The sequence below is a fragment of the Gekko japonicus genome, unplaced genomic scaffold, assembly GCF_001447785.1.
Source record: "Gekko japonicus isolate JY-2015 unplaced genomic scaffold, Gekko_japonicus_V1.1 scaffold3005, whole genome shotgun sequence".
NCBI lineage: Eukaryota > Metazoa > Chordata > Lepidosauria > Squamata > Gekkonidae > Gekko > Gekko japonicus.
In genome coordinates, this window is record NW_015168747.1 from 144852 (window position 1) to 158807 (window position 13956).

The 13956-nt window shown below is 49.7% G+C and overlaps 1 protein-coding gene and 1 non-coding gene across 2 annotated transcripts in view; both read left to right on the forward strand.

The window, feature by feature from the left end:
• The first annotated feature begins 2727 nt into the window (after positions 1–2727).
• Positions 2728–13956, forward strand: part of NAGPA (N-acetylglucosamine-1-phosphodiester alpha-N-acetylglucosaminidase) — a 19267-nt gene continuing 8038 nt past the window's right edge. The window contains exons 1-5 of the mRNA XM_015415633.1: positions 2728–2865; positions 6735–7220; positions 9156–9295; positions 11362–11470; positions 13043–13171. Coding sequence (XP_015271119.1) covers positions 2741–2865; positions 6735–7220; positions 9156–9295; positions 11362–11470; positions 13043–13171 — 989 coding nt within the window. The 5' untranslated portion in view covers positions 2728–2740. The remainder of the gene's footprint in view (positions 2866–6734; positions 7221–9155; positions 9296–11361; positions 11471–13042; positions 13172–13956) is intronic.
• On the forward strand, positions 10412–10483 carry TRNAA-AGC. The gene has a single exon. It is a non-coding gene; the product is annotated as a tRNA-Ala (tRNA).

Consider the following 13956-nt stretch of genomic DNA (forward strand, 5'->3'; position numbering starts at 1 on the left):
CTTGCACTTTCGGGGGGATTTAAACATCCCCCCGAAATTTTTTTAAACTTTTTGTATTTTTGTGCACACGTGGGGACTGGCCCACGTGTGCACAAACCTCCCCCGGCCCCCCAGCTGCCCCCTCCGTGCTGATTTAGCGATCCGCACGGAGGGGGCAACTTGGCTATTAGATATATAGATAATGGAGACCCAGATGGAACAATTACCCAAAGAGACACAGGCAGGGCTATTTTTGGGCAGGAACGCACAGGAACGGAGTTCCGGCTGGCTCCTGAGTTGGCCACGCCCAGCAGGAACTCATTAGCATAATAGGCCACACCCAAGAGCAGAAACTCATTAGGATTGGCTACATTAGGGGTGTGTGGCCTAACATGCAAAGGAGTTCCTGCTACAAAAAAGGCCCTGGGTTTTGACAACAAACAAGGTAAAGAGAATAAGAAGGGAAAGGTGGGTGTGGCTGGATGAGCACACTTCTGGCAACATGGGGGTGCAGCCTTATAGGCTAATGAGTGGTGCTGTAAGGGGTGTGGCCTATTATGCTAATGAGTTCCTGCTGGGCTTTTTCTACAAAAAAAAAGCCCTGGACATAGGGCAGCAGGAGATACCAGACATTACAGCCAGATCTGATGGATACCTTCTCAGAAGTGAGTTCAGTTCTGTTTGTTCCCCGGCAAATGTACCTGGAGAGTCTCCAGTTCATGCTCAGTCCACAGATGCAAACATATAAACCGCAAGGGTAGACCATCAAAAGACACACAACTTTCACAAGTAAACAGTAGATATCAGTCTATTGCAATGCAATAACATTAAATGGAAGATACGATAGACTTGGTGGTCACAATTCAAAAACACTGTTTGCAAATTCAAAATACCATTTGGTGATAGCGGAAAATATACAACAAGAGACTCCTCTATATCCTTTGAATATAATAGTGTCCAAAAGACCTCAAAGTCACCAAATAAGGCAGAGGAGGTCACAAAGCACAAATAAACTAACAGCCGAAAACGTCCTTCCCAGGTATGCCAGACGTTTCAAAGCATTCTTCTTCAGTTGTACGGCTGAAAATGGAACCCGATTTCCACAGTAATGTAGGCACAGCTCATATTTCAAATGTAATCTGTGGAATCTGTATGTTTTGATGGTCTACCCTTGCGGTTTATATTTTTGCATACTACATACGCTTGGGGTTCCTATTATTTGGCCCGGTCCACAGATGCAGCAAAATGAGAGAAGGGACTCCACAGTGTAGAATCACGTTTTGATTTGTAAGATACCAACAGTGTGGTTAAAGCCAGAAACTTGGCTGATGGGTTAAGGACCTGGTTATCTGCAGGGAGCCTATCCCAGCTTTGAACACCGATACGCATTAGAAGTCTGAACAGAAAACGCGCCCAGCAGGGTGAAAGTCGCTCTGTCCTGGCTCTGTTTGCAATTAAAATTTCCTTCAGATGGGGGGAAGAACTAGCCAAGCAAGTGGTGGTTGGACACAGTGCAGTCCATTCATGTCGCGTCTACGGTTGCCAAGCTGGGAAATTCCTGGAGAAGCAGCCATTTCTCCAGGGGAACTGATTTCTGTAGTCTGGAGATCTGTTGAAAGCCCAGGAGATCTCTAAACCGCACTTGGAGGCTGACAACCTGAATGGCAGCACAAGTTTGGAAACCGCTGGAGATTTGGGGTGGAGTCAAGGGAGGGTAAAGGTAAAGGTTCCCTTGCTCGAAAGCCAGTCGAGTCCGACTCTAGGGTTGCGGTGCTCATCTCCGTTTCAAAGCCGAAGACCCAGCACTGTCCGAAGATGTTTTCATAGTCATGTGGCCGGCATGACTAAATACCAAGGCGCACGGAACGCTGTTACCTTCCCACCGAAGTGGTACCTATTTATCTAATTGCAATTTCTTGGCAGTAGTCATGTATAGCTGCGAGAGTTGGACTATAAGGAAGGCCGAGCGCCGAAGAATAGATTCTTTTGAACTATGGTGCTGGAGAAGACTCTTGAGAGTCCCTTGGACTGCAAGGAGATCCAACCAGTCAATCCTGAAAGAAATCAACCCTGACTGTTCCCTGGAAGGCCAGATACTGAAACTGAAGCTCAAATACTTTGGCCACCCAATGAGAAGGGAGCCCTCACTGGAGAAGACCCTGATGCTGGGAAAGACTGAAGGTCCATGAAGACGGGGACGGCAAAGGATGAGATGGTTAGACAGTGTCATCAATGCAACGAACATGAAATTGAGCAAACTTCAGAGGACGGCGGAAGACAGGAGGGCCTGGCGTGACCTGGTCCATGGGGTTGCGAAGAGTTGGACTCGACAGTGCAACTGAACAACAACAACTAGGGACGGTGGGACCTGGGGAGGGACCTTAGTGCCAAGAATCCCCATCTCCAAAGCAGCCAGCTTCTCCAGGGGAACTGATATATGTACTCCAGAGATCACTTGCAATTCCAGGAAATCTCCAGCCGCCACCTGGAGGTTGGCAACATACCCTGCATGTGTGACCCACCAGGCTTTACTACCTATTTTTTATTCGTCCGTGCAAAATCCAAAAAAAGAGGAACAAAGATCCTTACAGATCTTTTATTGCCCCAACCCAATCAGCACAATAAAACCAGGGGCCTGCGACGCCTCCCGCCGGCCACCAGAGGGCGCGGCGAAATCCCCGGCGGCGACTGTCAAGTTCTGGCCGGCGCACGTGACCAAATTGTCATGTGACCATGCGGAAGGTTCAATGTGGCGGCCTCCATGGAGCGCCTGCTGGGCGTGCAACTGAACCAGAGGCGGCCGTCAGTGGGGGCTTTGGCCGCTTTCTCCTTGGCGTGTCTCTGGTGCTGCTGCTTTTGGGGGGTTCAGGGCAGAGAGGCCGTCTGGTGAGTGGGATTCAGGGCAGAGAGGGAAAAGGGGCTTTGCAAACTGCAGCCCATACGGAAATAGATTAGGGTTGCCAGATGTGCGTTTGGTTTGAATTACCTGGAGGTATTGGGGGTAGAACCTGAGGAGGCTGGGGTTTGGGGAGGGAGCTCCGCAGGGTGTATTGTCATAGAGTTCACCCTCCAAAGCAGCTGTTTTCTCCGGGGGTGTGTGTGATAGCTTTAGTCTGGAGATCAGTTGTAAAAGCGGAAGATCCCCAGGCCCCACCTGGAGGTTGGTAACTCTAAATAGATCAAGATGGGTCGCCGTGTTAGTTTGTCAGGAGCAGTAGAGAAGAGCAAGAGTCCAGTTGTGCCTTAAAGACTAGTAAAATTTGTGGCAGGGGAGGAGCTTTTGTGAGTCATTGCTCACTTCTTCATACGGAAGTAACTCTGGTTCCCTCCCCATCTGATTTATTTTATTTTATTTACATCCCGCCTTTCTCCCAAAATAGGGACCCAAAGCAGCTTACATTCTCCTCCTTTCCTCCGTTTTATCCTAACAACAACCCTGTGAGGTAGGTCAGGTTGAGACTGGGTGGCTGGACTAATCCACACAAGCAGACTGAGGTGTTGTGGGGTCGCGAGGAGACGGTATGCACTGCCCCCCCCCAACAAGGGTATTTTTAAATGATGGAATTGTAGTACTCCCTGTGAGTAGAAAGTCCAGATGGTGGCATATATTGAAGCTTTAATTTGTTTCAGTTTGTCCCCACTTTGATTTGTTTTACTACCCTTACCTGTAGAAAAGAGCCAGCGTCCAGGAGCGCCTTAAAGACTAACAAAATATGTGGCAGGGAAGGAGTTTTCATGAGTCACAGCTCACTTCTTCAGATGCAGCTTGATCTATACCCTGACCTGGATAGCTCAGGCTAGCCCGATCTCGTCAGATCCCAGAAGCTAAGCAGGGTTGGCCTTGGCTAGTATTTGGAAGGGCAACCTCCAAGGAATACCAGGGTCGAGATGCAGGGGGAGGCAATGCAAACTACCTCTGAAACATCTGTTGCCTCAAAAACAAGTCCGGCTCCCCACCTAGTGGTGCAGAAGAAGAAGAAGAAGAAGAGATTGGATTTATACCCCGCCCTTCACTTGGAGTCTCAGAGCGGCTTACAAACTCCTTTCCCTTCCCCTCCCCACAACAGACACCCTGTGAGGTGGGTGGGGCTAAGAGAACTCTGACACAAACTGCTCTTTTTCAAGGACAGCTGTGCCAGAGCTTGTGACTGACCCAAGGTCACATCAGCAGGTGCAAGTGGAGGAGTGGGGACTCAAACCCGGTTCTCCCAGATTAGAGTCCGCGCACTTAACCACTACACCAAACTGGCTCTCCAAATAACTAAAATAACTAGAACTCGTGGCTGCCAGACAGTCTTAGGATCTCCTGGCTATTCTACACACACTGCCATACGATACTTACTCATTATTATGTGTTTTACTGACGTTCTTTATAACCTGCCCTTCTGACTGAGACTCAAGGCGGGTGGCACAGTGTAGGTCAATGTAATCAATACAATGGGGATTGATCTCCAGGCAACCAAGGTCAGTTCCCCTGGAGAAAATGGCTGCTTTGGAGGGGGGATTCTCTGGCACTGTGCCCTGCTGAGGCCCCTCCCCTCCTGAAACTACATCCTCCCCAGGCTCCACCCCCAAGAACTCCAGAGATTTCCCAACTCAGAGCTGGTGGCTCAGCTGTGGACTATGCGACTCTCTATATTACGTTCCTGTATATTTTGCTTCTTCGAATGCGCCCTGTCAATACTTAAGCTTTGGTGCAGCTCCGTTTCAGATTTCGACTTGGCTCCAGGACTCTTCAAATCCAAATCTTTTTGCTTTGTTTATTGGATGTCCCGTCCTGGCGATTGCATTGACTTACACAGTGTTGTCCACCTTGAACCCTATTGAGAAAGGCAGACTATAAATAGTGTAAATAATCCTTAGTAATGATAAGAAGATAATAATAATAATAATAACAACAACAACCAGGACCAGGGCATTTTCGGTGGCGGCTCCTACCTGGTGGAAGGAGCTCCCGAAAGAGATCCAGGCCCTGCGGGACCTCTCACAGTTCCTCGGGGCCTGTAAGACGGAGCTCTTCCGCCAGGCCTTTGAGTAGGAGCCGCTGCCACCACTATTCCACCTCCGCCTCCTATGCACTGGCGTATTACCATCATGATTATCTGGACCCCACCAGGGGCGCGAGGTGACCGGGCAGGGATTGGATGATAAGATCTCAGGAAGTTACCATGGAGGTTAAGATCTACCAATCTTGGGTAAATTTGTATTGTAAATTTGTTTACTGTATTTTATTGTAATTTATTGTTTTATATTATGTATTTTATTGTTATAACTTTGGCACATAGTGCCCTTGTTAGCCGCCCTGACCCTACGGGGTAGGGCAGGATATAAATCCAAACATAAAAAATAAAATAAATACATAAAGGATAAATGCTGTTTAAGAAGCCCGCATACCTCAGTCAAGTACTGCTTATTGTGCCTCCCATAAGGATAACTTTGGTTAGGGACAGTCTCTTTTAAACCTGTCGGCTACCATCTACTTCATTTTCGTTTCGGCAAAGCCCGTTGTTAGTCACTTTGAAACTGCCTGGGGATAGAAGGGGGCTCAGGGGTAGAGCGAGGGTATCCACCTTCCATGTGGGGCCTGAATAGGGTTGCCAGTCCCACCCTGGACACTGGTGGCAGATGGGGAGGGGCAGAGTTGCCAGATCCAGGTGGGGAAACTCCTGGAGATTTGGGGGTGGAGCCTGGGGAGGACAGGGGACCGCAGTGGGGTGCGATGCCACAGAGCCCACCTTCCAAAGCATCCATTTTCTCCAGGGGAACTGATCTCTGTAGTCTGGAGATGAGCTGCAATTCCAGGGGATCCCCAGGCCCCACCTGGAGGATGGCATCCCTAGCCCTGAGTGACAACTGATCTCCAGGCAACAGAACAGTTCTCCTGATGAAAATGGCTGCTTTGGAGGGTGGGCTTTATAGCATTATACCCAGCTGAAATCCTTCTCCTCCCCAAATCCCGCCCCCCCCCCGGAATCTTCAGGATGTTCCCAACCTAGAGTTGGCAACTGTAGGTGGTGCTGTAGCTTTTTCTGTAGAAAGTCCCAGGATCAGTCCCTGGCATCGCCAGTTAAAGGGCCTCAGGGAACAGGAGCTGGGGACAGGCCGGTAGCCAGAATTTTGTGGAATGTGGGGCAATTTTTTTCTGGTGGGGCTGAAGTTCTCATTGCAGAAAGAAAAGCCATGTAGCCAGTAGAGAGCTGTTACCAGGATAGATCTCTAAATTGCAAGCTGTCAACCACTTTAGAATGACAGTTCTCAGCTGCTGCAAGTTAATCACTTCTGCCAGCCCAAGCAACAATTTGGATAACAAGCCGGCAGGTGGGAGTGATGACTCCTGTAATCAAGAAAGCTAACACTTGGGCAGAAAAACTCTCTGAAAGGAGATCAGTTTCTTGACACAGAGTTAGAAGGGATCCTAGAGGTCACCTACTCCAACCCCCTTGCTCAGTGCAGTAATTAGTCAACTACAGCACCCTACCCTGCTTAAAGGAGCACACACCTTTAAAAATGTTTTTAAATTATTGGAAAAAGCATTTCCAGGAGAAATTCTTGTGGGGCTGTGCTTTTAAGAAAGGAGGTGGAGCCCCCAAAAGCCCCACCGTAGCTACGCGTCTGGGTGGGGAAGACCAGGAAGCAGATGTCAGTCTGAGGACGCCCCTAAGAGATACGTGAACCAAGGAGATGAGGCAGCTTAGTAAATAGGTGCAAATTGCATCAGACTGTCTTACTGACTTCTGAAACACGATCACTTTCAGGACATCGTTGAACGATGACCTCTTGCTGCCGTACCCCCCTTCCCAACACGGTCCCCAGCACCACCACCGGTACGTCAGAGACTGTCAGCCGCTCGCGCACGGCAACACAACGCACGAATCCTGGCCCGCCGACAACAGCAGCGCCAGCCCACCGACCATCACCCGTGCGTTTGTTTCGTACTTCCCTCCTGAAGGGCAGGATCGAAGGGCCGTGTACGGGCATTTCACTGTGGTGAGTGACCCTTTAAGGACGTTCTCCGTGTTAGAACCCAGTGGGCAGGGAGGGTGCCGGAGCCGCACGAGAGCCACCGTGGAAGAGACCTCCCGGCTCGGCAAATGCCTTGTGGCCCAGAACGGCGGCTATTTTGACATGGACACCGGGGAGTGCCTTGGGAACATCGTAAGCGACGGGCAGTTGGTCCAGACCTCCAAAGGACTGCAGAATGCTCAGTTTGGCATCCGGCAAGATGGCACACTAGTCTTTGGGTAAGCATTGCCTGTTTTTCTCTGCCAGTGGTTCTATAGTACCATAGTACTAACAATAAAGTAAAACCTGTCTTGGAAGTGTGTGCTCTGTTGTTTGGCTGTGGGTCCTGACACCTCCTTACATCCAGGGTGGCCAGTTGGATCCAGTTTTACCCGGCTTCCCTGGTGGCGTGGAGAAATCAGCGTTGGTAATGAGACAGGAAACCTAGGTCTCGATTCAGTCCAGGTGGATGCATTGTCTTGAGCTTCATTATCCTTTGCAATTCAGCCATCTCTCTCTGCCCTGCTGGGATAGATTCCTAGTACAGTGTAGTGGCTAGAGTTCCTTACTTTGTGGGAGAGCCAAATCTGCCACAGCACTCGCTGGGTGTGGCCTTGGGCAGGTCATTCACTCTCAGCCTCTCCTACCTCGCAAGGTTGCTGTGAGGATAAAACAGGAAACGTACACTGCCTCTGAGCTTCTGGGAAAGCAGGGCAGTCTATTAATGCTCTAGAATCAGTACTGATGTACTCAAATGTACTATGTAAAGAGCATTGTTCCGGAGGGCCATTTTTGTAAAGATGGGACTACTTTATAACAGAGCGGTTCGAGAGATCTTTCAAGGAAGGGAAGGGGTCTGTAGACTGCTGCTTTGTATAGGGTGTGTTATCTGTTGCTGCACACATTATCTTGTTCTCTATGAACTGTATTTTTACTTGTGTAATATCATTTACCGCTTGCTTTAACACATCATGGAGCTGCGGTGGCTCAAGTGGTTAAGACGCTGAACTGCAGGCTGTGGAAGGTCGGTAGTTCAGCAGTTCGAGACCCGGATGCCGCATGACGGAGTGAGCTCCCGTCTCTAGTTCCAGCTCCTGCCAACCTAGCCGTTCGAAAGCAAGAAATTGCAAGTAGATAAATAGGGACCACTTCGGTGGGAAGGGAACAGCGTTCCGTGCGCATTGGTGTTTAGTCATGCCGGCCACATGACCACGGAAACGTCTTCGGACAGCGCTGGCTCTTCGGCTTTGAAACGGAGATGAGCACCGCAACCCTAGAGTCGGACTCAACTGGCTTTCGAGCAAGGGAACCTTTACCTTTACCTTTAACACATCATGTTCAGTACTTATGCTTTGCTCTGATTTCTGCAATCCCAGTCCTATAACACTGCTTATTAAATGTCTCATTGCATTGATCGCATTGACTAAGGGCTTTTCTGCATTTGCATTTTCTTCGCTTGTGTGCTTCTGTTGCTTCAGAGTTTTCATCTGATCTAATTTATTACAGCAAGAGCTAGTAAAACAGTACAATTCTGATATAAGAAAGATTAAAGCGGTAATGACATAGCAATAGCATAAAAACATTAACAAGAGAAAATTAATAAAATAATATTAATAAGAGATTCATACAAGTTTTTCAGCTAAAATGAGTTTACATTTCTTAATAGCTAAGAAACAAAATTTTGCCACCGCACAAGTCCTGTTCTGCACGTCTTTTGTTCCCTCTAGTGGTCAATTCGATATTACACCATGTTATGTCCAGCATAAACACCTGCTGTTTAAATCTGCTGGGTCATATGTTGGACATAACCTGGTGTAATAATGAATCGGCCACTAGAGGGAGCAAAACACATGCTGAACAGAAACAACAACGACCACAAAACAGGAACTTACAAGCAAGGAAAATGGGAATATAGAAAAGCCCTTACATTCTGTAACCTGCCTTAAGTCTCTCTGAGAAAGACGGACTACAAATAATCCAAATAGACAGGTTCCTTGACCCAAATGATTTATTTTGTTTCTTTTGAATATTTCTATGCCCCGTCTTCAGAATCCTGCTCATGGCGGCTTACCATTAAAGACCACAGTATAAAACACGAGCCGTTTCTAGATGTACCGGTAAGGGGGCAGATGTTCGGGAACACTCTCGCCACCCTTCTTTCTCATCTCTTCCAGCTATCTTTCAGAAGAGGAGGTCCTAGCGGAGGAGAACCCCTTCGTCCAGCTGGTGAGTGGTGTGGTTTGGCTGTTGCGTGACGGCGAGGTTTACGTGAACCAGAGCCGAGACCTGGAATGCAGCAAGACACAGACGACGGGTGAGCGCCTGAAATTGCAGTCTCCGCCAAAGGGGGTTGTAGCTGTAAACGGGGGTGGGGTTGGGAGGCATTTAAAGAATGCATTTGTTGTTTAATTTTCTGCTTGTGCAAATGACGGCTTTACTTATGAGGTGGAAATGCAAGACTGATTGACTGATCGATTGATTGCATTTATATCCCACCCTCTCCCATGCTGGGCTCGGGGCGGCTCACAACATGAATAAAATACAACAAATATAAAATTAAAAACCAGTTAAATGACAGCTAAGATGGCCGCTAAGAAACATACATGTCTTTGAATCCCCAGTGATGAATGAGGGTGGCATATGTTATCAACAGAAGCAATATGTGTGTGTGTGTGTACGAATGAGAGACAACATTGCAAATTTACTCAAAGTTACAGGGGAGGCACTGTGACTTACTGGCGGAGCAGAAGGTCCCAAGAATAGATCAGTAAAAGGATCTAGCAGGTGGGAAAGACCCCTGCCTGAGACCCTGGAGAGCTGCTGCCCGTCTGAGTAGACAAGACTGACTTTGATGGATCCAGGGTCTGATTCAGTACAGGGCAACTTCATGTCTGTTTAGGGAGGGGCCGTGGCTTAGTGGTAGAGCCTCTGCTTGGCATGCAGAAGGTCCCCGGTTCAATCCCCAGTATCTCCAGTTGAAAGGGTCAGGCAGCAGGTGATGGGAAAGACCTCCGCCTCAGACCTTGGAGAGCCATAAATAGGGGCTGTGGCTCAGTGGCAGAGCCTCTGCCTGGCATGCAGAAGGTCCCTGGTTCAATCCCCGGCACCTCCAGTTGAAAGGACCTCTGCCTGAGACCCCGGAGAGCTATAAAGAGGGGCTGTGGCTCAGTGGTAGAGCCTCTGCTTGGCGTGCAGGAGGTCCCAGGTTCAATCCCTGGCATCTCCAGTTGAAAGGACCTGGCAGGAGGTGATGGGAAAGACCTCAGTCTGAGACCCTGGAGAGCTGTGAAGAGGGGCTGTGGCTCAGTGGCAGAGCCTCTGCTTGGTAGGCAGAAGGTCCCGGGTTCAATCCCTGGCATCTCCAGTTGAAAGGACCAGGCAGCAGGTGATGGGAAAGACCTCAGCCTGAGACGCTGGAGAGCTGTAAAGAGGGGCTGTGGCTCAGTGGCAGAGCTTCTGCCTAGCGTACAGAAGGTCCCAGGTTCAATCCCTGGCATCTCCAGTTGAAAGGACTGGGCAGCAGGTGATGGCAAAGACCTCCGCCTGAGACCCTGGAGAATTGCTGCCAGTCTGAGCAGACGATACTGATTTTGACAAGATGGCATACAATCTCGGGGGGGACAATGTATACCCTGTCTACTCAGAAGGAAAGGGGAGAGGAAGGGAAGAACGGAGAAAGAACAGAAAGAGAGGAGGAGGCCAGTCCATGATGGAACCTGGCGCTGCCCAAAACTATAAGCTCGGCAGAACAGCTCTGTTTTACAGGCCCTGAGGAACTGTGTCAGTTTAAGAACATAAGAACATAAGAGATGCCAATGTTGGATCAGGCCAAAGGCCCATCCAGTCCAACACTCTGGGTCACACAGTGGCCAGAAATACCAGTGCCATCAGGAGGTCCAGCAGTGGGGCCAGGACATTAGTTTGGTGTAGTGGTTAGGAGCATGGACTCTAATCTGGGAGAACCGTGTTTGATTCCCTACTCTGCCACATGTAGCTGCTGGTGTGACCTTGGGTTCTTTCAGGGCTGTTCTCTCACGAGCAGTCCTTGAAAGAGCTCTCTCAGCCCCGCCTACCTCACAGGGTGTCTATTTTGGGGAGAGGAAGGGAAAGGTGATTGTAAGCCGCTACTCTGAGTGAAGGGCGGGGTACAAATCCAATCTCCTCCTCCTTTTCTTCTTCCTCCTCCTCCTCCTCTTCTCTACATCTGGCATTTCTGGTTTCAGAATGCAAAACGTGTAGATTAAAATGTATTTAAAGTTGACCTTAAATGAGTTTGAGGACTTCAGGAGGGGATTTGTGCTGAGCAAAAACAAATACCCCCCCTCCCACCCTTCAGAATGACTTATTTTTCTTCCCCGCCTCTCCCTCTTCCCCCGGCAGGGACCTTTGACACGTTCATCCATACGATATCTGCCCGGACAGCCGTGGGACACGACAAAGAAGGCCGTTTGGTCTTGCTGCACGTGGACGGCCAGACAGGCGGGAGGGGGTAAGTCTGTTTCACACGTCAACACCCCCATCCCAAATATTTAATTAGTGCCTTTTTAATCCCACCTTTCCCCTACGGTTGCCAATTCTGGGCTGGGTAATCGCTGGAGATTCGGGGTTGGAACCTGGGCGGCGTTTGGGGAGAGAAGGGACCTCGGCGGGCCTAGCCCTGTGGAGTCCACCTTCCAAAGTAGCCATGTCCTCCAGGGTAACTCACCTTTGTAGTCTGGAGATGAGTTGTAATCCCAGGAGAACTCCGGGCCCTTCTTGGAGATGGGCAACCCTGGTTTCCTCCAGCTTGAGGCAGCCTGCAGCCACCTCCTCCATTCTATCCTCACAACAACAACCCTGCAAGGTGGGTTAAGGCTGAGCGAGCGGGATCAGCCAAGGTCATCTAGCAGGCTCCATCTCCCCGTGGGGATTTGTATATAAAACCTCCTAGATCTCAGTGCGGCATGTTGACTGCTACACCGAGCCGGCCGTCACGTTCAGCGGGTCCCACAATGGAAGCTTCGCCTGAGCTGACTCGCTCGAAACCAAAGATCCCAGCCTCTAGATGAATGGCAATGGATCCCGGTAAAGCACCTTGGAAGACCGTTCTCGCTCGCAGTTTTTTAGCCTCCGGCTCACGCATTTTTTCTTCGCTCAGGAAGGAGGGCTCCGGAGCAAACTAACGTATGCGGGAGCCCAATCGCTCGCTCGCAGCTTTCATGCCAGGAGCTCACAAGGTAGAATTTTTGCTCACAGGACTCCACAGCTCAGAGGCTGTGTTGATTGGTTTAGCTTTTATTACTGGCAGTCCTAATTGGAGGTGTTTTGTTTTGTTTTTAAAAAGGTATATTTTTGTATTTTTCATACGTCCTTTGTGTGTGTGTGCACCCGGAAGTCATGGCGACCTCCGGTGACTGACCCCTACTGGGGGCCTGGAGGATATTCGGAGAGGCGGCTGAATGGAGCCTGCCCCCCGCCTCCCAACCAGTGTTCCCTCTAAGCTGAGTGAGTGTGAGCCAGCTCACTGTTTTTTAGCCTCCAGCTCACCCATTTTTGCCTTAGCTCAGGAAGGAGGACTCCAGAGCAAACTGCTTTATGCAGGGGCCAAATCGCTCGCTTACAACTTTAACGCCAGGCGCTCACAGAGTAGAATTTTTGCTCACAAGACTGCACAGCTTAGAGGGAGCAGAGTCCCGCCGCCTGCTGGTATTCCAAGGAGGTCTCCTGTCCAAGGACTTGCCAGAGTCGATCCTGCTTAGCTCGTGAGATCTGCCGAGATTGGGCTTGCCTGGCGTTCTTAAATCCTTGACTTTTTATGGGTTTTACTGTTGTTGTTTTTATTGTTGTTTTTATGGTGTTTTCTTTGTGTCGCAAGCCGCCTCGAATTCCGCAAGGGAGAAAGACGGCTGATAAACGTGTGACACAATAAAATAAAGAACGGTACTGTGGACTGGAATCCACACGGGGGAAGTGCCGGCGGGGGCGATCCTTCCAAGCTCGTCTTTTGGTGTTCCATCGCAAGGGATTATTCTGCCCTGCCGGGTCGTTCTTCGCCTAACTCCCTCTGTTCTTCACTGCGCAGCCTCAACCTCTGGGAAATGGCTGAATTCCTGAAGCAGCGAGGCGTCGTCAATGCGATCAACCTGGACGGTGGGGGGTCGGCCACCCTGGTCTTAAACGGGACTCTGGCCAGTTACCCTTCCGACCACTGGTAGGTGTTCGCCAAAGGGAGGCAGGATCCTGTCCCGGCCAATGACGCGGAGGCCCCTTCCTTCAGAGTTGGGTGGGGTGAATTTTGTGCCGAGTCGTTTAGGGTTTTGCTGAGTCAGTCGGCTGACTCTTTGTGCATTCGAGCGGCACGGTGCAAACAGCCGCGTTTCAGTGAGAGTTTGGCGTAGCAGGTAGAGTGTCGGGTTTGGGATCTGGGAGACACAAGTTTGGTCTGGCCACGCACTCTCCGCCTAACCAACCTCACAGGGTTGTTGTGAGGAGAAAATGGAGACGAGGAGAATGACGTTAAGCCGCTTTGCGTTCCGAATGGCAAGAAAGAGGAGGTATCATTTGTAGTGCCCCCGGTGACTACTTCATTCAAGTAAATAAATAAATGCATGCTTCTTTCTTTTATTTATTGATGTTATTTATAACCTGCCATTTTCACATGGACTAATAACATCAACAACATGGCATTGTGTGTAGTGTAGCCAGAGAGCCCAAGATTGTCTGGCAGTCTGGTTCTAGCTGTTTTAGTATTGTGCACCACAAGGTGGCGAGCTAGACTTGTTTTTTGGGCTGAGAGAGCTCTGTGGGAGCTGGGACTGACCAGTGCAGGGCCAAACCTGGTTCTCCAGATTAGAGTCCATTGCTCTTCACCACCATGCTGTCTCCTCACTGTGGACTCAAGGTGGATTACCCAGTGAGTCAGCGCAGTCAACAAAATGGGATGCTCAGGAACTAATGCGCTAGGATATCAGAAGACTGGAACCACCAGGAAGAGCG